This window comes from Tachysurus fulvidraco, chromosome 7, assembly GCF_022655615.1.
Source record: "Tachysurus fulvidraco isolate hzauxx_2018 chromosome 7, HZAU_PFXX_2.0, whole genome shotgun sequence".
NCBI classification, from domain to species: domain Eukaryota; kingdom Metazoa; phylum Chordata; class Actinopteri; order Siluriformes; family Bagridae; genus Tachysurus; species Tachysurus fulvidraco.
Window position 1 is genome coordinate 22,640,041 of NC_062524.1, and position 24,592 is coordinate 22,664,632.

The 24,592-nt window shown below is 35.2% G+C and overlaps 3 protein-coding genes across 17 annotated transcripts; 1 reads left to right on the top strand and 2 right to left on the bottom strand.

Annotated features, from left to right (window-relative positions):
* Positions 1-226: 226 nt before the first annotated feature.
* khnyn (KH and NYN domain containing) lies at positions 227-8,976 on the bottom strand. 4 transcript variants are annotated; one of them, XM_027134947.2, is made up of 9 exons: positions 8,838-8,976; positions 5,813-6,101; positions 5,553-5,687; positions 3,859-5,456; positions 3,395-3,525; positions 3,213-3,309; positions 2,695-2,802; positions 1,549-1,650; positions 227-1,401 (listed from the first exon to the last, which is right to left on the bottom strand). In XM_027134947.2, the coding sequence occupies exons 2-9, from the start codon at positions 6,047-6,049 to the stop codon at positions 1,074-1,076; spliced, it is 2,736 nt and encodes a 911-aa protein (XP_026990748.1). In that variant the 5' UTR covers positions 6,050-6,101; positions 8,838-8,976; the 3' UTR covers positions 227-1,073. The 4 variants fall into 4 exon arrangements, with proteins under 4 accessions (XP_026990748.1, XP_026990749.1, XP_026990747.1 ...); XM_027134948.2 differs by lacking the exon at positions 8,838-8,976 and adding an exon at positions 6,873-7,006; XM_027134946.2 differs by lacking the exon at positions 8,838-8,976 and adding an exon at positions 6,527-6,800.
* On the top strand, positions 7,669-18,059 carry ripk3 (receptor-interacting serine-threonine kinase 3). 12 transcript variants are annotated; one of them, XR_007143520.1, is made up of 16 exons: positions 7,669-7,849; positions 8,325-8,486; positions 10,286-10,607; positions 10,714-10,865; positions 10,966-11,015; positions 11,151-11,306; positions 11,749-11,831; positions 12,007-12,070; positions 12,420-12,472; positions 12,585-12,618; positions 13,142-13,197; positions 13,316-13,334; positions 13,469-13,548; positions 16,047-16,118; positions 16,988-17,105; positions 17,228-18,059. XR_007143520.1 is itself a non-coding variant. In XM_027134951.2 (13 exons), exons 2-13 carry the CDS (start codon positions 8,329-8,331, stop codon positions 13,642-13,644), a joined length of 1,326 nt encoding a protein of 441 aa, XP_026990752.1. In that variant the 5' UTR covers positions 7,675-7,849; positions 8,325-8,328; the 3' UTR covers positions 13,645-13,890. The 12 variants fall into 12 exon arrangements, 2 of the variants coding, with proteins under 2 accessions (XP_026990752.1, XP_026990754.1); XR_007143522.1 differs by having other exon boundaries at positions 13,148-13,197; XR_007143524.1 differs by having other exon boundaries at positions 7,671-7,849; positions 13,142-13,185.
* LOC113635463 (macrophage mannose receptor 1) lies at positions 17,650-24,253 on the bottom strand. The gene is made up of 6 exons (XM_027134908.2): positions 23,231-24,253; positions 22,687-22,736; positions 21,721-22,086; positions 20,532-20,852; positions 20,334-20,422; positions 17,650-20,145 (listed from the first exon to the last, which is right to left on the bottom strand). The coding sequence occupies exons 2-6, from the start codon at positions 22,721-22,723 to the stop codon at positions 20,050-20,052; spliced, it is 909 nt and encodes a 302-aa protein (XP_026990709.1). The 5' UTR covers positions 22,724-22,736; positions 23,231-24,253; the 3' UTR covers positions 17,650-20,049.
* Positions 24,254-24,592: the final 339 nt, after the last annotated feature.

The window sequence follows — 24,592 nt, forward strand, 5'->3', positions numbered from 1 at the left end:
ACTATGCACAGTTTCAGTGACTACCGGTTATCTAGTTACTTTAAGATACACGTCAGTCTATTTATTCAAGGCTCCAGCACCGTATACAAATAAATAATACAACCACAATACATCAGGCTTCAGACACAGCCACAGTTTGTCGAGCCTCAAGTTGAATTACAATAACACTAACATTTCACAAAAAGAGTTCAAAATGTAACTCAGTCATAATACATCGGACAAAATGTTGGATTTGTTTGTGTTATATTTTAAAACAGTCAACATAGAGACAGTACATTGGAGTACTTTAAGCTTAAAACACTCTCACAGTACATTGGACAAAAACCCACATGATTTCTGTTTTTTTTCGTATTAAAACTTTAAAGCTTTGTGCTTTAATTTGTTGTTATAAAATTGTTACCACATACACCATCGTATTCTTTATACGCATGTATTATGCATTCTAGAAATAACAAAATTTCCATTTTTTTTTTTGACGAAAATATAAGAGCACACAGATCATGACACCTGGCCAATGATGTTTGAATACCCCCCCAATTTATTAGTCATATATGGTACACAAATATTCCAACATATTATTCCTGATGAAAGTGAATTTATTGCCAGATTTTTAAAATCACCAAATGCAAAATTCACAAAATTTATATATGTTTTAAAAGATAATATAACCAGTAACACCATAATATTTGGTAAAATTACATTGTGAGTTTAATTAAAAAAACCACATTATCTTTTTCACATAAAAAAAGTTAAGGAATCATTATGACTTTAATTAGGAATGAGATTTACACCGTAAGTATACATAACGCTGGTCTAAAATATACCCACTGTATTTTCTGAACTTTTTTTGCAATAGATAAAAAATTATCAAATTCCAAACAATTTCTCATTGTAGCCCTGCAAATAAGTAACACTTCACATTTAAATGTTAAGGACCAACAGTTTTAATGTCTTAATATCAAGAGTTTCTTGCTTTCTCTTTTATTTTTAAATATTTCATAAATAGTCCTGATTTATCCATAGATTGATTTCAAGGTTATATATTTTTGAGAAAGTTTCACATTTATGGACTTCTACTCCTCTGAACTTACTTGTTCCAGAATTAAATATGACAGATGGTTGATATCTGTAACAGCTGGGTAGCACTGTAGGGTCATTGTGATCAAACTCTCCTGCCCTGGAAAAATCTGCACCAAATCCTGTTTCAACCTAAGCGTCTCTTCTGCTGCCCTCTCCTTTCCACCCTGGGAATGACCTCTGACTGCCCCATGAGGTCTGCTAATGCCCCCAGGTGTACGTTCACGGTAGTTCAGCACTTCTGTATGAGGTCTGGGCTGAGAGGAGGTTTGGGGAAGATTTGAGGCTATACCAGCAAACGTGTGACTGCCTGGAACAGGGGGCCTGGGTAAAGATAGAGAGAGACAGTGTGTATGTTTGTGTATCAGACTTCCACTAATCATCACTAATCATTCAGGATATGTTTGTAAGTATGTACATCTCAATTTTCCCATGCTGGACTACACTTATGGTCTATACATCTACACAAACCTGTTCTGTGACCGTAAGAAGTCCTTAATGTGGGGTCCACTTCGGCCTAGAGGATCATCTGGCACCATAAACAGGTCTCCAGCAAACACATACTGGAGCAACCTGAAAAGACAATGTTGAATATTTTTATTAGAAATATCTGTATGTCACACTGGTATTACTGAAAGTTTATAATAGACTTTACAGAACTGTTACTTTTTATGACTTTTTTGGTTTACTAGTGAGCATAGGGTATATACAGACTGGCACTATGTAATGATAATATAACTAATAATAATAATAATCATTGTCATCATACATGTGGTAGTTTAAAGTGCCATACAATCAAGTATTACAATGTAAGATACTCAAATGCACAGGATAAAACAAAAAAATGAATGCTAAAAATATGTCCTAGATACCTATATCCCTATATCCCCTGTTGTGGAAGTTTTGAGGTTTGAGAGAATTAAAGCATAAAATATCAAACTGGTAGGCACGGGCAAGAGTAAAAAAGGTTTCACGGTTTATTGTGTTCAGCTTTGCAGAAGGACCCAACACTCCACATGTAACATGAGAGAGGAAGGGCCTCCATCATTGATAACATCAGGATTTTATAGACAGGAAATAAATGAAACAAATGTAAATGGACATGTACTGTAAAAGCAAAACATCATCAACCATTGGCTTAGAAGCATCGCCAGCTCATCTGTACCTATCAAGGTCCCACAGGAACAACTAAGGTCTCACGGGAAAGGTCTACTGCAATCTCTAGTCACAAAAACTACCAACTATGAGAAATATAGAAGCATAGAAGGACAGGTTATTATGAACATCTCTAAAGTTAAAATTTCCACTACAATTCCCCCCTTTTGTCCCTGGGACAATACCCAAAATTTTTACTAATCATTAATCTGTAACAAAATCTAAACTCTAAATGATATATACCAATATTGTTAATCAACTACTTAATCCACAACATTGTTAATCAATTAATCAGCTAGAATATAATTACCTAAGCCTTAAGCAAAGCTTAATCATGTACAATCTCACATCAGCGTATAATTTCCCCTGTAGGGTTCTCATGAATGCTTCATAAAATACATGATCTATATCACTAGTAACAATATATTTTTTTTGCTTTGGCCATTAAATTCTCTAGTTCACCTTGTCTTGATGATTTCTTTCCATCCAAATGACTCATCCACAAGGTCTCTCATGTTGTCATTTGTTACAATCACTCCATCTGTCTGCCTTGCAAGATGCAGCATGAATCTAAAAGCATATTATATGGATAGTTTAGTAAGGTTTTAGCAAAAAATGCATTGTATGATTACACTGAAAAGTGCCACTGTCTGTATCTGTATATGGATTTAAACTCACTATGCTGTGGAACAATAGCAAAAAAATCTGATGTAGAATCGCCATTACTTTCACCATAGTCTTTGAATTCTGGCCCTGACAGTTTCTTAGCAGCCTTTGTTTACAACTGGTCTCAAATAGAGATTTTTTAATTACTAAAGCGATATTTTAATTTTTTTTATATACTGCAAATATAGCTGCAAGTTTCATATTTAACGCTATAAAATTGAATGTTTTATAAGAAAACAATGTTTTAACATCAGTTAAGATAACAACTGGAACATCACTTAGAAAGAGGTGAAAGTGATGTGTGGTATATATACCTGTCATCATAGGAATTTATCCTCTGTCCTTTAAACTCTCTAGACGGGGTGAAGGAGAGGAGACCAAGATCCTGCAGTTGTGCCATAAAGTGCTGCTCTTTAAAAGAAAATATGCTATGAATATTGACAACCTAACCTGATAAAGATGTAATACAAAAATGCTTAAGTTTCATGGTAATTACCTTTTATCTTTGGGTCTTTCTTCTGCCTCCACTGGGGTACAAGTGCTGTGATTTTGCGATGACCTTGGTTCCAGAAGTATTCCACAGCCAAAGCAATGCCTCGACAAGAGAAAAATATTCCCAAACCATGCCTAGGGACAAGTACAATATATAACCAGTATTTATTCTGTCTGATATATCTTTTCCTGTTAAACATCTTGCAAATAAGCATTTCTTTCGACAGTAACTGAATGTTACTAGTGGCATAAATATGTAAAAGTGATAGGAGACATTTACCCTATTAAGATGTAACATAAGTTATAACGTATAAGGTAGACAAAAATATTAACCAAAAACCCATGCAAATATTGGGTAAACCTTTGTCGTTGATGAGATAAAATCTGTTTCACTCTACTGTCTTTATCATTTTATACTAAGTTAATTTGCATGTTTAAACTGTTTGCCGTCCTTAAATCTATTCTTACGTCATGGCAACATTGCTTCCATCAATAATGATCTGCCGCAGCCCTGGGTCAGCATGGTCATCCTTCAGCTGGAGGTCAAAGGGTGTCTGTAAGCCTTCCAAGAAACGTTGTTGTCCAGTGATGACTGCACCTGGTTTGCTTGGTTGAGGTTTATGCTTAGGCTTGAGGAAAGTGGGCTCTGCTGGTGAATTTCTTTCTTCTGCGATGTTGGGTTGCAGTGAAGAATGGTAAGTTGGCTGAGGTGGCCCACATATCGAAGGTGAAATGGTATGGAATGGGGGCTTATTTTGGGAAGATGAAAAAATATCTGGTTTAGTGCTTACCAGGTCTGGCTCAGTTAAATATTCTGGCATCCTTTGTCCTACACTTGACCTTCCTCTCCCAGGTACTTGGATGTCCTGCTTCTTTTTCTTTACTCCTTCTAAACTTTCTCTTTTATTATTGTCTGTCTTTTCTATATTTGTCATTCCAGTCTTCCCAATACTTCTCTCAGTTTTTTTCTCTTCCTTTAAATGAATTTCTTTGGCTCCATGAAGAATGTGTGTGTTTCTCATCGGCTCCTCTGTTTCTTCTGCTTTCTTTCTGTTGCTGGCTTTCTCTCCAATTTTTTCTCTCATACCCTTTCTCTGTAGTTCCAGGAGCAGCTCATGCGGTTTCATTTCAGGGACATTGCTGTAAATCTCAGTGACCTTATCCTCTGTGTACCCACAGCTAGCTGCTGCTTTCTTCATGACACCAAGTACAAAATCTTCATCTCTGGCCTCTTGTGCCCCGTTCACCTCTTGCTTTAAGATCCTAATCATGGCTTTATCCTGCTCTTGCTGAATCAGGTCAAGAACCTCAGAGGGTTCTCTGGGTCCAGTACGGGCTAAAACCCTGAATACCACTTCATCATTGAATCCCATAGCAGTGAAGAATTTAAGTAGATGCTCATTTTCTTGTTTGCTTGATGTAGACAACAGGTTTTCTCCAAGTTGAGCCTCCTGATTTAACTCTCCTTCCCTTACTATATTATGGGATACACCTTCCAAGCACTTGTGCACTTGTCTGTCCTGTTTCTTTATATCTGAACTTGCATCACCAGGTGCTACCAATGGGTGCAAAAAGTGACTTGGGGACTCTGCTTGATGAACTTGTTTTCCTGTATCACTGATTTTGTAATCTTGAAAATTAAAAAAAGGTGCCCCATTTGCTCTGGGAGAAATGGTTGCAGTTTTTAAAATATCAAGGTCCTGGCTTTCTGTAGATTCTCTTAGCATCAGTCTCTCCATCCTCTCCTGAATCTTTAGAGGTTTTGTGGCTCCAGCTGAAATTACACCACTGTCCAAAGTGTTTGGCTCTAGTCCTGACTGCTTAACTAAGTCCAGAAGAAGTTCTTTAACCATCACTGGCAGGACTAGAAGTTCTAGAGTGTGACTGTCCTCCAGTCTTTCCACCAGGGATTTGAAGGCCCGACGTGAATCCATGGACTCACTTTTTGCTTCAGAGGTTTGTGCTTGGCTAGAATTGTACTTGTCTACCAGGTCTATGACAAGGGAGTAGGCCTTCACAACAGGCTCAGCCAACCCAGAGATGAGGAGACAACCTACTGAGCCCACCTGAGGAAAGTAACTGGGGTTACTAATAAACTAATAGTAAAAACTAATACTAAAAATGAAAAAGTACATCCACTTCACCAATCTAACCCTACTTACCACTATATGCGCTGAGGTATTTCTAACCAGGCAGTCAGTAAACAACCCATTGGCACCACAGAACACACAGTGAAGTATAGGTGGATATTGAACTTCCTTCTGAGTCTCCTGGTTCACTACACCTTTTATAAAAAGCTGTCAAAAAGAGGAACACAACAAGACATATAATTAGACAAAAATTAATACCCGCAATGATGCTTTACTGAAGTAAAGCTGTAAAAATAAAAAACACACTAATCAGTGTAACAGAACAAACCCACCTTTGCTGCCTCAACTACTTGTTTTCTTCCCTTCAGTTGTAGCCAAATCTGTCCATCCTGAGAGGCATACGAGTCGTCTTCCCCACCAATTCTCAAAGTCACAGAGAACACTCGCTCCACTGTGGGTTTCAGGGATAGCAGAGATCCCTGCAGCACACCTGGGCAGGTAAACTCATCCTCCACTTGTTGCTCTCTTATTATCTTATCCCTCCATTCTGGGATGGCTGAGAGAGCCATAATGTCATTGAAGTGTAGATAATAGTCAAGATTTTCTTGTCTGTATGTGCAACTGTGCATATAGGGGAGCGAGAAACAGACAGATATTACAATAATAATAATAATAATAATAATAATAATAATAATAATAATATATATATATATATATATATATATATATATATATATATACAATATATATATAAATATATAAATATATTAATAAATATATATATATATATATATATATATATATATATAAACAAACATTAGGACATCCTGTATGACATTGTGACAGACAGATCTTTTTTTAAGAGATATCATCAGGTCATATGACACATCAGGTTAGACAGAAAAAAATACACAAACTAAATGAAAATTGTGCCACAATAGAAAAAAGCAAAAGTCACAGATGTACAAATTTACTCAAGAAAGTATAGGAATAAAACAATTCTTAGCATTCAATGATATATATTTATATATATATATATATTTTACCATGGCCACTTTTCAGGCTGTAAAACACATCCTTCACCTTTTTGGTTCCCAGGTTTAAGTTTCGATTACAGAATATCTACAATCTGACTTCCTGAATGATTTAATAAGCGATTATGAGTCCAGAATTCAGCGTCTAATTCTCACCTCAGTTATTAATGTTATAAATACTGAACGGATTTAGATCGATCTCTGATCGCTTGCGTTTAAAAACAGTAATCTTAAGTATGTGCGCAGCTTGTTGTTGTTGATAAAGTGAAACTTGGGGGAAACACAGAGTAGGCGTGCGGCAGTGTAACTACCGTAATGCATGTATGTGATGTCTCCTAAATTATTTACCTTTACATACCATTAATATTCTGACATTTTCAGACTCTTCCTCCAGGACCACGGATTTAACCAAACGACTATAACATGGTCTATAACTTCAGCTAGAAAGCACGTGTGCTGTTAAAAATCTGCTTCGTGCCTATTATAAATACATCGGATCTGTGGGAAATTCCAGTGATGTCAGTACAGAATTTCCGTTTTAGTTTAACAGAAATAAACACGTGGGTACGATGTAAGGAATGCGTGTGTGTGTGTTTGAAAGATGACGTGATAAGTAGCACTACCCGTGATTTTAATAGTAGGCTGAAAGTTTTTTGTATTGCATATAACAGGACAGCGTAATAACAACACCCCTGTCATGGACTAACGATAGGAAATGTTAGAATATAAAGGCTATTTTAAGATAAGAACCTCTTAATTTTGTGCATGTAAGTAAAGGACATTTGTGGGGGTGTGGCAGCCTAGTGTCTAAGGCATTGAGCTACTGGTCAGAAGGTTATGGGTTCGAATCCCATGTTCACCAAACTGCCAGTGCTGGGCCCCTGAGCAAAACCCTCAATTTCTCAGTTGTATATAAGGGTGTCTGCTAAATGCATGGTAACCCAGACTTTTTCACCTAAAAACGTAATTTCTATCCATATTTCAATCTCCATATGACGTTATGTCAACAATGTCATTAAGCTAATCACAACATTTTTTTAAAATTCTTTCTTCAAAAAAAAAAAGTTAGGTGGTTTAATATCCAAAGCTTTTATTATGATACATTACTTGAATACTTACTGATGCCAGACCTCCCCCTAGAGGAGCTCTTTGTCACTGCACATTTTCTCCACTCTATTCACATAAGGAAGTGATAGTAATGCACATACATGGTTGCTGTGTATTGTTCAGCGTCGCCATTTCAGTAAGTCAAGTTTCACTAACACAGCAGCCGCACTGCCATGAACTTAAGGGCTTTGAGCTTCCACAAACAGCTTTACTGAGCGCCAGTTTATGGTGAGTTGAACTTCTACAAACTTGTTGCCTATACAACAGTTCCTTGTTGACCTGAATTCAAGTAATGTATCATAATAGAAGCTTAGTAACATCTGGATATGAAACCACATAAAAACTTTTTTTTCAGTAGAATGAATTTAAAAAAAAATTGTGATTAGCTAAATGACATTGTTGACATGAAGTCATATGGAGATTGAATATGGATAGAAGATGGATAGAAATTAAGTTTTTTTTTTCTAAGCTGGAGGTGACAAAGTCTGGGTTACCAACTTTATCTGAAGACAACATAAGACTAAAGTAGATTTATTTGGAACAAAGTTTAATCAGATTAGAAAATTATGACTTCTGCATTATTTCTTCTTTTTTAAAATAGATGTTTAAAATGTCTCAAGCATTTTCAGATCTAGCAACAAAGTTTCTGAGATTGCAACACTTGAAAATGACATTTTTACAAGTCTATTTATTATTACTACAGATACATGGACCAGCTCAGCTGCCTTCTGCCCACTTTCGTTTCTAAGGACTGTCTGGAGTCCTGGCAGCTGATTGGCTCTGGTGGATTTGGACAAATCCATAGGGCAAAACATACAAAATGGGGGATGGACGTTGCCATAAAATTATTACATTATAACGATGGGTAAATATATAACATGTGTCTCATGCTTATGACCTACTGCTTCCAGCGTTGCATTTGATTAATTTAAATACTTCCAGCGTTGCATTTGATTAATACTGACAATAAATGAATGAAAAAGCGAGCCTATTTAAAACCCAGTGGCCACTTTGTAGCTACAATCACTGACTATATTTCATTTGTTGCAGTTTCAAAGCTGCCAAACTGTACTTGTCAGTGTTGAAGTAATTTATACTGACGTACATGTCTCTTAGTGACACTTGTTTTCAGATTGCGTAGGAAACCCTTCCACAGTCCCACTAAGGAACGGGTTAGTTTTGAAAACATGAGGTCAACTATCAGAGTTGGTCTTACCTTGAGCGCAGGTGTCCTTCAAAGTCCCTCTGTCTTTTATCAAAGGATCCTCTTCAAGTTCTTCTACTTAATCTATTGTTTGAATCTTTAGATGAAGGAGTCAGACATTCTTGTCTTTTTAGGGTCCTCACAATGGGAGGCCTTGTTTTTATTAAAAGCAATGTAATACAGATAAATGTGTGTAATATATGTAAAGTAAAATAAAATTAAAAATACAAATCTCCTTCAAAAAATCAAACAGTATTAGAATAAGTTAAAGTAATTAGAATGCAAAGACAGTTAACAAACGAAAAAACACTCTCAGAGTTTAACCCGCACTGAGCCTGCCTACAATAGAATGCACACCGTGTATATTTCAAGATTTTATACACTTTTACTACAACATCAGTTGTTGTTCAACATTACACATAGGTTGCAGCAACTCTTGCTTTCGCCACTATTCCTTTCTGTCAGCCATACCTGCTTTACATCAGAGTCTCATCCGATTTAACTTTCAAACTACTTAAATGAACATCTATGTTTATATATCCGACACTGTTAAATTTCTTGTTGCTAAGCTGTGGTTACATGTCCCTGCTAAGCTCACTTGCAACTTAATCCTACATACATTCTGAAAGGTTATATCAGGTTATACAAATTTACATAAAAGTAATAAAAGGAAACCCTTCAGAATTCTCTTGAACTTCTGAAAAAATAAAACTTAACGAAGTATGATCTTCTTTGTCAGGCTCTTCATGCTTTTTCCAACTGTCTAGGTACAGTGTCTGATCTATGATGTCTTCATTTGTCAGGAACATTTTATTTTATATTAATATTTAAGTTCCTCACCTCCTCCACTAGGGCCTCTATCTTAATCAGGTTTTCATATGTTTTCATGTGATATCTTTTCCTGTCCCTTTGTTTATCTTTTCTTATTTTGCACTTTTCTCTTCTTGCCAGTTTAATCTCACTCTGTTTCCTTATAGGAATTGGTGTTATTGCTGATTTTCCTAAAGATTTTTTTAAATTTGTCGACTGTTCAACATCCAGCAGTGGCATTGTGGTGTTTAAACATCCCAGTGACACTGCTGTGTCGGGTACAATCATACCAGCACAACAAGGTACAACATGTAAAATAATCTTGTCACTGGTGATCTTCTGGTGGTCATTTTTAATTGACAGAGGAGGTAGAGGTACTTGCATCTTACTGTAATTAACAAAGCTTTCCTTTGTTCTGCATATTTTGTATCTGACTGTCGGTTGGCGCCTGCATGAGAGTAAAATCGGTAAAATCGTATGTTCTGTGGTTTAATTCTAAGATTAAAAACTGTGCAACTCAAATATATTTGTATTAGTTGCAGTTTCTATACATAGAAAAAATACACAAATATCTAGTTGAACCTGCCCCACAACACCAGGATATAGCACCACATAAGGCACTTTATCCCTTGCCTGTTTTTCTTCTCCAGCACCGAGAGTCTCCTCCGAGAGGCAGAGTTGATGTATCAGGGTGGGAACCCCAATGTGTTGAGAATTCTAGGTGTTTACAAAGCCCAAGGTCAAGAAGGCAGTTCTGCTATTCAAGTGGGTTTAGTAATGGAATACATGGAGAGAGGATCTCTTTCAGACCTCCAGAGGGCTTTGAATGGACCCCCACCCTGGCCGCTTACCTTCCGTATTATTAACCAGATTGCCTTGGGAATGAACTTCCTTCACCAGATGAATCCACCTATTCTGCATCTGGACCTTAAACCCAGCAATGTGCTACTTGATGACAGTCTCAATGCCAAGGTCAGACAAAGTTTATTTTCGATTGTTATAACCAAGTGGTTAAGGAGCTAAAAGCAGTCCGACATCTCTCGATAGTTCCTCTTTTAATCTGTCCTGTTCACTCCAGCTCACAGATTTTGGTCTGGCAAAAATAGCCAGAAGTAGTTCCAAAGTAATTGAAGATAAAGATGAGGAGGCTGCTGGGACCACAAGCTACATGCCCCCAGAGGCATTTGGGTCATCGCCATATGTTCCTAACTTTTCCACTGATGTTTACAGGTAAAATGTTTGGTAAAATCTTTGTGACTAACCTTGAGAGTGTTATGCATTCTGTGTACTGTATTTAATGACAATGGTCTCTTTCCAAATGTTGTCTTAGCTACGGCATACTGTTGTGGTCAGTTATCACTGGAAGGCAGCCATACCACTGTGAGTCGGCAGGGCTTTCTCTAACTGAAAATCAATTACAAACACAATCTAACATAGGAAGATTGCTAAAGGTCTTTATTTGCTCCTTTACACACTTGCTGTCTCATTCTCTCTGTACTTTCACTTCTCTGCCAGTTAACATCTCCAGTTTGTTGCGGTTTCGTATCCGTGAAGGTGACAGGCCTGATCTGACATCTCTAGACAGCAGCCAAGCAGATGGACTCAGCAATGTAATTGATCTGATGAAGTGCTGTTGGCACTCCGATCCCAAAATAAGGCCTAAATTCATTGGTGAGTCCCTATGCACTAGTGTGCACCTCTTTTAATTTTTGTATTAGAGGACTTTACAGTCAGTTGCAGTCATTGTGCTACTGTTTACAGTACAGTACATGGCAGTTTAATCAGTGAATGAATGTTTTTCACTGAATTCATGACAACAAGGTTAAACAATCACATCCTGTCAAGCAAAAGGCTGACAACGACATACAGTACATAATGCTTTGCAAGTTAGTCTTTAGTCTTCTCTGTTTCTCTGGATGAGAAATTCACGCCATTAATCTTAGTGTGTATCTGAATCGTGCGTTTATTCAAAAACAGATTTGTTTGGAATGGATCTGCATCATATGTTCTAACATATAAAAATATATTAATAAAGCATTCTTTATTTTAGAGCTGTCTTAGAATGCCTTTCATCCAATTTGCTTTTCTTTTATTCATTTCATATTATTTTCAGATTGTATTGAGGTCACAAAAAATGTGTATGATTTGCACCGACAACACGTTCCTGATGCTGTCCACACCACTCTGAAACAGCTGGTACAAAACTTTGCAATTCCAGTTAAATCATTATACCACAACATTCTTATTTATCAACATGAACTTATTTGTAGTTAATGTTATTACTTTCATGCATTCCAGTTCATATATTTTATTTTAGTGTATATGGCATTTATTCCTCATATTTATTAGATACTGTATAATCAATCTATAGGACAACAAAGAGAAAAGCTGTTCAAGTTCCACATCACTCAGTAGGAAATCTCAGACAATGAAAGGTATTCTATACATTCCTGTTCCTAACTTTTTCATGTACCGTATTTGATTTGTGGCTTGTGAAATTTCACAGTGTTATTGGTTATGTTAATACTGAGATTATGAGATTTGAGATCGGATCCCGCTCGCTCTACATTCATTTTTTTTCATTGTGCTATGCAATTCTTTAAAGCCACCATAAGTTAGAGCAAATCTTCATATCTGCAAAATGTAAAATATTGGATTTGATCAATGAATTGAAACTGATTATTTAAGGATTTCTCTCCAGATGCATTAGTACATAAACCCCCCATTTCTTAATTCAAACCTTTTACTGGATTTCTTTTCTTATATTTTTTGTCCTTCCAGAAGGATTGAAACAACATACGGAGCCTACTAAGAAGACTCTGGCAACTCCTACACAGGTATTCATTTCTAAACAACTTCAGAAAAGCAGTAAATGTTAACAAAATTTGTATTAAATAATATCTTTAGAAAAACCCCTTTCAGTGAGTGTGTTCAAACTGTCTATTTTAGGAAATTGGTCCCATCCCTGCACCAAACAGAGCAGGTAATGTGAACCAGGCTACTAAATGCAGACAACATACTGTATGTACGGTACACTGTACTAAATTAAAGACAGAGTTATGCTGCAAGCAGAGCTGGCCCTTGTCTTTGTGCAGAATGGTCTAGTTTTGTAACTTATCTATTTTATGGACCTGGACCAAAGCAGAGTTGGAAAAAGAGTATTGTTATCTCTTTCCCTAAGCAGGTGCAGGTCCAAATGTGCCAAAGGTGGTTCAAACCCCCTTCGTTCCTTTTTTTTTAACTGCCTCTGAATACATAAACAGAATACTTGTACATATATGTGCTACTTGTGTGCACATAACTTAAATCTGGTAAATGGCTGAATTGAAGCTGAATCTAAATTCCATGCAAATCTGTGTCATGAATGCAGTCGCCAGGACTAATTCATGACTCCTGATGTTATATTTTTAAGTCTTTTTAATCTATTACTGTTACAGAGTTATATTCTACTATTTTTTTTTCTTCAATGGCTGGATCATTTACACATTCATGTTCTCAACATTTAGTTCCAGGAATGTATTGCAGTTCTGCTCCAAGAGCTCCACTCCCTGTGAGTATGCAGGTTTGGAAAGAAATCTTATTAAAACATAGAATTGATTTATTTATTTACTTATTTATTTACCTATCATACAAAAAGTACACATTGTTAACGTAAAACCTTTTATTCTCTCTCCTGTCAGCGGCAATTTTCAAGTCCAAGTAAGTGTTACTTCAACCTCCAACCCATATGACTGAGGCCATTTTTCATCAAATAACTGTGTAATAAAGAGGAACCAAAACCGTAAGTCAGAAAATTTCAGACTTCCTTTTTTCTCCTTTTTCCTTCCTCCCAGGTTCTGTGAACATGTGCTTATCCAATGTCACAGGAGTACAGATTGGTAACAACAACTACATGAATGTGACTATAAAAAAAGTGAGACAGCGTCAGAGACACCCAACAGCACCCCCAGCTACACACCAGCCTTCCAAACACAACCCCAATATCAATCCCCCCAATATCAAACCTTAAGATTGTCTGTTAGGTTTTAGTTTTGGCTTTCTTATCCATTTAAGTGTATAACACAAAGTTTAAAGCTCAGTAGGATCTAGAAGCCGTTCATAGGGGCAGTTATACCTATTGCTTGTTCTCAGTTTATTTTTACTTTGATCTGTGTGGTTTATATGAAATGCGGATGTATGGATGTTGCAATATTCCTTGTTCATTGTCTCTGTTTTATGTTTTCTGGTTTATATTTCCATAAAACATATAACTTCTTATCGTGGGCATAAATTTCATTTAACAGTAGGGGGGGACAATAAATATAAAATTTCTCATGAGCAATTTTTGAAGGGGGAACACAAATAATACAGTCTAATTGTACTTATAATGACATGTCCCCACAGTGAAAAAACTTTGCTTTTATCATTATTATTGTTACATGGAGACATTATGTGTCATTATGTTTATTTTCAAAGTTTTCCTCAGGTTCAAATTTTCCTTTTCTCCGTCATTTTATCTAGTCTATGACACTGCAAGGCAAGTTTATTTATACTGTAGCACATTTAACTATCATAAAAAATAATCACAACAATGAAAACAGGGAATTAAAAAAGGTTTAAAATTTTATTTAAAATTAATTAAGACACTTAACAACCAAATAGAAATTGATTATACAAAAAAAAATACAGTGGGGCCAGTTTGGATGTAGCACAGTGCTCATTTAGTAAATGCACAGCTAAACAATATGCTAATTGTGGCCGTTAATGTTAAGTTAACATTATGCCAAGTAGTCCCAAATAAATCAATGTATGGGAAACGGCTTTGGCGTGTTCATTGCAGTGCACTATGCAACAAGCAAGTAAACAAGCTCACGTTAACTAGATAAGTAAGATTTTAATCGCTAATATAGCAGATTCATGGAAAATTACATCGGTAATCAGCATTTTTGCTGCAACTAATTTATGTTGTCTGCATCAACTACATTAAAGAGAATCGCTTTATTTAAAGTGAATAAAATCCCCTACTTAATGGATTTTAAAATTAACTCAGCCGCAGCCACACACACACACACACACACACACACACACACACACACACACACACACACACACACACACACACACACACACACACACACACACACAGAGTAGGTGAGATGAACTGGGAAAGCAGGCAGTGGGTCAAACCACTGTGAGGAAGGTGAGACAAACTCAAATGTTTCTAAATGCATTTTTTGCGTTTTTTTCCTACTTACACAATTATTTAGGTATACATACATATATTTTTACAATAGAGAGTGCAATTTTTTAAAATATTTTTTTTAACATCTAAACATATTGTTTTCTTGTAGCATGTTATTCCTTTTTTGTTTTATGAAATGCCCAAGTTCTCATTATCATTTAAATTTAGTCAGTCACTCCTGCACCAGCTTCTTTTTCTTTCTCTTTGGAAATTATTAAGGAAAAACAAAAATGCAGCTTTTCATTTTGCCAAGAAATAAATAAAAAAACCTCCTCTGTACTAAAAGACTCATTTATATTTAGATTAGTGGAACACTTGTCATACAGGTTTCTGTCAGTGATACATGTTTCTGGTTACATATTAGAATGAGCACAGTAATATCCACCTATCATATCAAACAAAACCCAGCATTGTGCAGAACATAACAGCTGGAAATAAATGGAAGCTTACAAATGCATGGTTTTATATACAGTATATATAAGGGGAACCTTGGTGAACCTGGCATTCAAATTCACTACCTTCCGATCAGTAGTTCAACATCTTAACCACTAGGTTACCACGTCTCCAATAAATATACAATTCTCTACATATATCCATAAATAAAAATTACATTCCATAGCTCCCCATAAATCCTATAAATAAATAAATAAATAAATGAATGAATGAATTAATAAATAAAATACACAGCAAGAACAAACACCATGCTTTAAATGTGTGATCACAGCCAAGGTTTACACTGGGACCTGCAGTCTCCTGGCTAAGAGATAAGTCCTTTATTTGGCTCTCTACTGATCCGTTTTGCCAGACTTACAGATTGTACTGGTGAGAATAAATAATTATCAGTACGTGGCCATTTCATCTGCAACCATTTGCACTGTGGTCTTAAGTAAAATGCCCACATCAGGATTTTGTTTATTTGTTCCATTGTCTTCATATGATCTGTTTCAGTTGTTAATCATGTAGCAAAACTAATAATAAGAAATATGATAAAGAAAAACAACTATTCAAATAACCAATTCAAAACTGACAAAGGAATGAAATTTGGGGGAAAATTTTGAAAAAGGAAAACAAGAAACCCAGAATCCCAGAATCCCATGTTGAATACTTCCAACCACCCATCATTTCTTTAATCATGTGTGATTGGGCCTTGTCACCTGTCGCCATTGTACCTCATCTCTCATTGGTTGCAGCCTCACATGCCACAATCTTGTCACCTGCAACGGCTGGGAGTACTGGTGAACCATACGACACCCTTAATTGAGGTGAGAAATTGGGAGAGGAGTTCAAGCTGCAAATAATTTCATGTCTGAATAAGTAGAGTTGAGTTTCTCAGCTATGATAAAAAAGGAAGAGCAATTGAATTAAAAAATACATGATGTTGGAACAATATGTATAACTGCTGCAGAGACTATGATGTAAAGTGAAAATGTAGTGTGGAATTCTAGATGCCAAGACAAAAAATTGTTCTTTAATGTTACACATTGCTGTAAGGCTTTCATAGGCCTTTGAAGAGGAAAAAACTCCAAAACAAATGTCTCAGCTTACATATGTAACCCTGTTCTCTGAGAAGGGAGTAAGATACTGTCTTATGGCTTTATGCTATAGGAACTACCTTCGCTGAACCGGTGTCTAAAGCTTGTGGGAACACAATAAATTTTTTAATTGGCTGTGGAGGTCAGGATGTACCAGTGCATGAAAGCTAGACCAAAAACAGACATCACTTGTACCCCAGATTCTGATGATCTGAAGTAAGATGTCAGGCATGCCTGATGTGTGGCAAGTGATGTAGTGTCTTATTCCCTTCTCAGAAAACAGGGTGACATATATAACCTGAGACGTTCTCTTTTAAGGGAAATTGAAGCTGTTGGAAGTTGAATTTATGGGAACTCATTTACCATAAAGATGCTACACCCGTATCCAGGGATGCTTTAGTGTCCAGGGAGCAAAGGATTGAGAGTAGGAAGGATGGGAGAGACAACTGGTTAGGGTTTGTTTTTAGCTTAGCATGGATACCTGTGGCACTTCCACTTACTTGAGCACCGCTTAAATGTTAAATGTTAACAAAATTTGTACTAAATAACATCTTTAGAAAAACCCCTTTCAGTGAATGTGTTCAAACTGTCTATTTTAGGATAAGGACATTTGGTACTCTGGTCAGACCACCAGTATCAGGCTACACTGAGGATTGGAGGCCCGGTCTCCACAGAAAGCTGAGGACACAAAGTTTTTTCCAGCACATCATTATGCAGGTTGGTTGTTTTACAATTTCTATACTGTAATAATGTCTGGCGGTTGTATACAAGAACACAGCTGTCTGTGGTGTCCATGTGCTATGAATAGTCGGGCTAAAAATGCAAAATCACTATTTTAGATCTTGAGTGGCCACAGCGTGCTACTGCTATACCGCCATCTCGGAAGTCTAAAGGGGGTGCTGATCCAGTGGACCTGAGCTCTCAGACATCAGGACCTCTTGTTGGCCTGTCTAGAGAAGATGATGGTCCTCAGAACGTCTAACTCTAACTGAGGCTTCGACTCCTGGGGAAAGCAATGGATAAGCCCCTTGAATGCTGCTGACTGCTGCTTGGCTGGTACCTGTTGACAACGATGCTCACAGCATTACAGAATCTGAAAAGAAATTAGGTGTCCATGAGAAAGGACTTTTCTTGTCCCTAATCACAGAGAGCTTGAGTAAGTGAATCTCTGAGGCTACTATGGCTGCAATGGTGCAAACCATCAGCTTACTGACACAGAGGGCTAAATCTGTGGCCTGGAAGAGATTTGCCACAGATTTAGGGTTTAGTTCCTCGCTGATGTACAGCTCCCTCAGCAGGTCAGCCTGGTAGGGCTACAAGGCTGCAATCTTCCATAGTGTTCAGAGAAGCACCAACCTGACTCACTGCTTAAACTTTACCTAGGAGTGCCGAAGCCTAAGTGGCCCTACATTGACCCTTTTTTTATGTTATCTCAAGATTTTCTTTGCCACTTTTGCCACTCATGTAAGCAAACCACCAACTAATGTAAAACTAATGATTACCTTCATGTTGTGAAACCCAGTTGTTTTATATGCATTTCTGCCTAGTACTGTAGTTACTGAAACAGTTTGCTTAAAAGCAAAAAGAAAAACTTGTTTTTTTTAAACTTTTATTGTTATGCTTGATAAACAATAAATCACTTTTTACTGACATAGATGTCAGTCTAAATAACTTCTAACTGTTTTGTTCTTTAAACTTTCAGCTTTGTGAGCTTTGCCATTTGAAAAAAAAAAAATTCAAGAAAAAGAGTTGCTGAATCTTTTTTGTATATCTAATGGAAATTCTTCAGTTTGGCTTATGCAAACATTTTATATACAAAAAAAAACCAAAAAAAAAAAAAAAAAAACAAGAACTGAAGCCCAATCTTCATCGTTATAGTATAATATAATATAATATAACTGAAGTTACTAATCTGATTAAAGTTAATAGTCAATGTCTGGTTGTTCATCTCGGTTGACATTACCAGTGCATTACCTCCTGTTTCCACAGCTCGAGTGAATAACACAATACTAAACACTTCCCTTCAGTATAACGGCTCTGTGTCATTCTGAGTTTTTACCACCAGAGGGCACCAAAGAACAATCCCACAGAGAGAAGAAAGTGCAATAATACTGGACCATCCGTACTGAAATGATCTATTTAACTCTTTTGCTTTCTTTGATGCTGAAAGTATTGTAAAATGGATTAATAGCCAAAAATTTGAATCAAATCTTATCAAGGATTTATAAACTTGTCTAAATATTATTCTAGTTTATTTAAAAAATATGATATGTTTACTTTATTATAGTCTCTATCTGAGCATCAAATTAGTGGATATTAGCTGTTAAGATCATTTTTAAATTTTCTTCATATAACATTCAAAAGCTCCCTGCTGTTCCCTGAAAGTCTTTCATTTCAGTTTTAGAGACATTCCTTCAGGCAAATCAGATAAAAACAAATTCTTTAAAAAAATACATCAGAATCAGATTTATTGGCCAAGTGTGTTGACACTCAGGATTGAAATAGGAAATGTGATGGACATGTGATAAGCAAAGTAAAAAAGAACCATTGAGCAATCTGGCATAAACCTAAAAAAAAAATTTTGGCAAAGAAAATCATTGACATATGCACCTAAACATGCAGACACCTTGCAGGCACCTTCTGTGATGTGAAACCATCTAACTACCACACAGTCCATTACATTCCATAGCACACAGCAATAAATACTTTCAAAAACACCATTTATGATTCGTATATGCATTACAATGTATGGCACACATTACACTAACACAACTAACTTTTGATTAATTTCAGCTTTAGTTTAGGTTGCTTTTAATTGTATGTTTATATATAAATTCTCTCATGTTTTCATTTTCAAAATTTGCTTTAATCTGGAAAGGATGAATTTCTGTGTCATAGGTTTACTGTACTGGATAGAGATCCTAGTCATACATGACTGTATATAATGCAAGCACATAGAAAAAGATGGATATAAACATATTTATTAATTCAATATTGCATTAACATGCAGAAGTGTATATTTTTGATAGATACAAATGTTTACAACCATGTACTATATGAACTTACATATCGATTTTATAACTATTGAATACATTTTTAGACAGATTTTATTATTATTATTTTTGTAGATGTTATAAGCCTAAATTACAATCACCAACTAAAAGCAAAAACATAAGATGACAAAAAACAAACAAACAAAAAAGAAACACACACAAAAGATTTTATGTGTTTTTTTTTTTAAATAATAAACCAACATTTAGAATCTTGGAGGAAAATAATTTGAAATAGGTAGGGTTTAAATTCTTTTCCTGAAAGATTCTAAAGGAGGAGAGTTTACAGCCAACTATCTCCTAACAATTTAAAATTCCAGGTATTTTCTAATCCGATTCCTTTTCCTTTTTACTGTTTACTTCAGTTCTACACCAACCCTTTTAATCTGTTTAAGCTTTCCTTAGGATTGATCTCAGTTGAATATATTGAGGTGTTTACATGAAGACTTTTACTCTGATTCGTAACAGATTATTTAACATTCTAAGTGAGAAGGATGGTTTAGAGATGGAGAGCTTACAAGACAGTTTTCTAAAAAGCACTAAAGTATAAGGTCTGTTCTATTTCAATCTTCAGAACTGAATGCATAACTTAACTGATTTAGAGATAATCATTATTTTCTTTTATGAAAGACCATGCCATCTAGTTGCTCTCTCCATTTGATTGTGGCCTTACTTGATATCCCATGTTCCTGAAGATTTTGCTCGATCTGAAAAACAAAATATGACATTTATTTCTATATAATTCAGAATACAGGTTAAAAAATTTTATGAGACTTGTATGTTACTGAGACTGAATACAACATCAAGATTATAATTACAACAAAGACCATGTGCCAGATGTGGCACATGCTGTAAAAGGAGATTGTATATTGGAGGACTGGGGATTTTAAGACACCTTCTGTAAGATTGCTGCCTTCATTGCAGAATCATTCACATCTTGATTCGATGCAATCTTAATCCTTATCATTTGTTTTTTTGTAAAATCTGAAGACAGAAATGCACATGCACATAAACATCACAAAAGTAAACTTCTAATTTCTAAAAGCCATTACATTTGGTGATAAATATGGGCCAGAATGGGACTTTAGCTTACCTCTGAGACAGAAGAAAGGCTTTATATCAGTGCATGGTGCAGCATCAACAAGGCCATTAATAAAATTACCACAATTGGCACTACCTGCACTATTTGGTTTTCCTGTCACCCAACTAAAGGTAGAGAACGTACTCTGGTCAGACCATTTCCAGGTGTCTCTGGACAGACCAAACCAAACACTGGTAGTGACTGTTTGTTTTAGAATTGTATTTTCCTCTATGGTTGTTGGACTGGCCAGGTCTGTGTAATGTTGTCTGCAGTAACTCTGAGCATTATTGAATGCCATAGAAGTAGAAATAACAAAGTAACTGCTGGATACAGCTGTCAAAATAATAATAATAAAAATGATTAATTACTGATTCAAAAATAAAAAAGAGTAATTAAACTAATTAAAAGAATTCATATTTTAATAACATTTATTAATTTGTCAGACATTGTATATGTTGATCCCTGTACAGTCAGATTCTTGAATTCAGCTTTTACAAGTGTCACAAGAATTTCACACATTATTTAAGAATTTTAAGATCAGATTAGTTTTTCCACATGTTAACATTTTTTTTGTTCACTGTATTATATTTATGGAATTTAAAAAAAACGAACTGTGAGAGTTTCAGATCTCCAGTTTTATAGAGATCATTCTATTTGCTGTTTTTTAATGCTGATTAATGCAATGACCTCTCTTGGCCACCAGAGGTCGTGAAATTCACCTAGATATCTTCTTGGGCATGTGTGCACTCAACCTGCGAGCTTCTGATAAAGTCAGAAATTGATGTTTGACATAATCTGCAATAAGTAATGCTGTCATGTCTATTTTATCTATCTGTATTACAGATTTTACAATTTCAGAAAAATAAATACAAATTCCAAACATACAGATTTTATTTAAATAAGGTCAAAGATTAAGCCTTCTTTAGTCTTATGAAAAAAAAAAAAAAACTTCTGCCAATGCATCAAAACGTTTATACTTTACTCAAATGTCTGATTTTCTAAATTGATATTAAGCACTTGATGCTTAGTACATGCCATTGGAAGATCTCAGAATGCAAGTCACACACAAGGTATTTAGGTGATTTTCGTTGTCTATTGTCTGGTTAACACCTTTGGCATTTAAAATTTTAAGCACATTACATTTTTTTACATTCATCCTTCAGTTTATAATAAATGACAATGTGAATATATTTTTCCTCACCATCAAAGCACACAAAGGGAAGTGATCCTGTACAAAAATAATCAAACCAGCCCTTTGTATTTATCCCACCACATCCTTCCATTGCATTAGTAGGCTCACCAATACACCAGTCTGTCACATTTCCTAGTGACACATTTCCCAGTGACCAGCGCCAGCTATTAACATCATTGTACAGACCAATCCAAGCACTGGAAGTGAATTGTTGCTTTTGTGCCTGACTTTGAAGCTTGACCATATCATCACTGACATCAGCAATGGCCAGGTCAATGTAGTTGGCTTGGCAGTAAGTCCGAGCATCACTCCAAGTTTTCCCCTGTTGGACTAGGATGTACTGATAAGGTACAGACAGGACGAAGAGAAAGACATCTGTAGATGACAGATTAGAAGAATACACATTTTTACAACACTGTCTGATAAAAATAGATTTGCTAACTTAATTATTTAATCTATGCTTTTCAGTATTGAAGATGAAAGATATTTTTAATTGTTTTTTCTAAAGTGAAAGAAATATTTTATTTTACTATTGCAGATGAAACGACAACATACTATTAGACAAATAGCTTTACCTGTGGCATTGGGTATTGTATCAATCATTTTATCGATCTTTAGTTAAAATTGTGTGTAAATGGTTGTGTCAGCCTGTCCAACCAAAGATCTTTGTCGAATTTAGAAAGGTTACAGAAAGTTAAATTTCTTCATACAAGCTTGTGTATATTGGTAAATGCTAAACACCTGTACCCATAGGTAATTTTTGTTTATTGATGCCTGGAAGATTTTTAGCCAGTTATTTACAGCTATTCACAGACCTGCCTTCTTTTATTTGATGGCTTTTTTGAATTGGTTTAATGACTAGACTTATTTGTCTGATAAAAGTTTAAAACATGACAATAACCATCTAAACAGTTTTGTCTGTGTAGCAAAATGGCCCGAGTTGGCTAGTCACAATAGTTATATCTTTTCTCTAACCTGTGAGAGACAGAAGTTGAAACACGCGATTCCCCATCTGTGATGTGCTACTGAAGAAATAAGGAAAAAAAAACTGAATATTTTCAGATGACCTGTGGGAAATCAAGTAAGAAATCTCCAAGCAATCCAAATTAAATAAGAACTATGGAGAGAGTATCTTAACATCATGTTGTGTTTTGTAATGTTAAAACTGGCTCAAACATTTTCTGGAGAAGCATAAAATGGAGAGGGTTAATTTTTATTTCAATTCATATGGCACTTTTTTTTAAAATTGTTTTTGATAATTATAGCTGTAATGCAGACGGCAATGTGAAAAATTCTCAAAGAAAACTAGGGTGTTTGCGATGTGTCATGTTTCAGTTGAGTGGGCTATTCCATAGCATAGCTTTAAGCAAGAATGCAATGATACCAAACATTACTCAATTAGATTGAACAAAAGACAGAAAAACAAAAAATATGCTAGCGTAAATTGTTAAAGATAACAAATAGCAGTACAGGTCGAATGAATCAACTGACAACAAAAATATAAAAAATATTTACTTACTGTGGAAGGTAGAGAAAATAAACAGGTCCTCTGTACGTATCAGCACATTTTCAAGACTTTGGCAAGTTTAGCTGGTATTATATCAGAGATCTTTCATGCAAAACATCTTCCATTCTTCACAACGTGACAGTGAAGGAAAGATCTTAGTAGCTTTAATCTGATTGGCCAGCAGTAATTTAAATGCTCTTTTGAATTGTTAAGTAGTTGAGCTGAAAATACTCATTGTTCTCAGGTTTCAATTTCTTTGCTGCATTTAATGCAGGTGTTGCTGAAATCTAATTGTATGCGGCCATATTTTAGTGCATTTTATACCAACCTTTTGAAAGAATTTTGCAGTTTCATTTTTTTTCTCAAAAAAAAAAAAGAAAAAGAAAAAAATCATATTACATTGATCTTTCACATCCATATACTGTAACTGGGCAACATGGATTAAAATGATTTGAAACATGTATATAAGTAGATTCATTTAATTAATTACTATATGTTCTTTGTATAGTTTTGAAGATCTGTAGTCCCAGTGGATCATCATGTGTCAGCCAAAGTGGGGCCACAGAAGCTGATTGGAAAATAAGAGGAGCATTGAGGTGTGAGCCAGTGTGTGTTCTGTCATAAATAATAATATCTTTATTATCTTTATCCTCTTAGTAAGCAGTCTAAAGGTAGTTCAGGTTTACTTAAGTGAACAAAAAGCCGCATAGATCATGTGTAAATTTGTCTTGCCATCATTTGAAAGGCAAAATACCCCACATTATGTCAGAATAAGGCAGGTTTAACACTGCAACATTTTAACTAAATTGATGTTAACCCTGTTTTTTTGTATTTTCATAGTCTAAAGTTTTTCAGCAAAATATAAAAAAATTCTAATGTTTTTCGAATAAATATAATGATAAATGGTTGTTTCAAAGCCTGTTACTAGTCTAAATTTCCAGTCTAGGCTAATTTAATTTACCAACCTGGTTCCAATAATCAGTGAGCCAAAGTCTCAATGAAAAGCATTAAAAAAACAGTTTTTTCAAAAAACAAACAAAAACCTTTTCCTGATTATTTAATTTTTTTAAAAATGAAATAGTACAAATTTAAATTATTTGTAATATATATATATATATATATATATATATATATATATATATATATATATATATATATATATATATATGTATTTATATATATATATATAGCTGTTTTATATACTTAAAAAGGGAAAAAAACTTTTCTGATTATTTTAAATCTTATATTTTTTAAAGTTGAAAACACAGTAGATTGCCTTTATTTAACATATTGTAAGTTTAAAACACACAATAAACACACAAGGAAGTGTTTCCCTCTTACACCAACCTCATTTTAGTGAGCTAAAGCATCAAT

What these genes read in the sequence shown, in the direction of transcription:
- khnyn (XM_027134947.2), bottom strand. Translation starts at nt 6,049, where the DNA reads ATGGCTCTCTCAGCCATCCCAGAATGGAGGGATAAGATAATAAGAGAG. An exon ending in GAAAGACCCAAAGATAAAAG is followed by an intron (nt 3,310 to 3,394) that starts GTAATTACCATG and finishes TTTCTTTTAAAG; the next exon opens with AGCAGCACTTTATGGCACAA. An exon ending in ATAAATTCCTATGATGACAG is followed by an intron (nt 2,803 to 3,212) that starts GTATATATACCA and finishes ATATGCTTTTAG; the next exon opens with ATTCATGCTGCATCTTGCAA.
- ripk3 (XM_027134951.2), top strand. Translation starts at nt 8,329, where the DNA reads ATGGACCAGCTCAGCTGCCTTCTGCCCACTTTCGTTTCTAAGGACTGT. An exon ending in AATAAGGCCTAAATTCATTG is followed by an intron (nt 11,307 to 11,748) that starts GTGAGTCCCTAT and finishes TATTATTTTCAG; the next exon opens with ATTGTATTGAGGTCACAAAA. An exon ending in CCCTGCACCAAACAGAGCAG is followed by an intron (nt 12,619 to 13,141) that starts GTAATGTGAACC and finishes CTCAACATTTAG; the next exon opens with TTCCAGGAATGTATTGCAGT.
- LOC113635463 (XM_027134908.2), bottom strand. Translation starts at nt 22,723, where the DNA reads ATGGGGAATCGCGTGTTTCAACTTCTGTCTCTCACAG. An exon ending in TCCCTTTGTGTGCTTTGATG is followed by an intron (nt 20,853 to 21,720) that starts GTGAGGAAAAAT and finishes TTATTTTGACAG; the next exon opens with CTGTATCCAGCAGTTACTTT. An exon ending in GCCTTTCTTCTGTCTCAGAG is followed by an intron (nt 20,423 to 20,531) that starts GTAAGCTAAAGT and finishes TTCTGTCTTCAG; the next exon opens with ATTTTACAAAAAAACAAATG.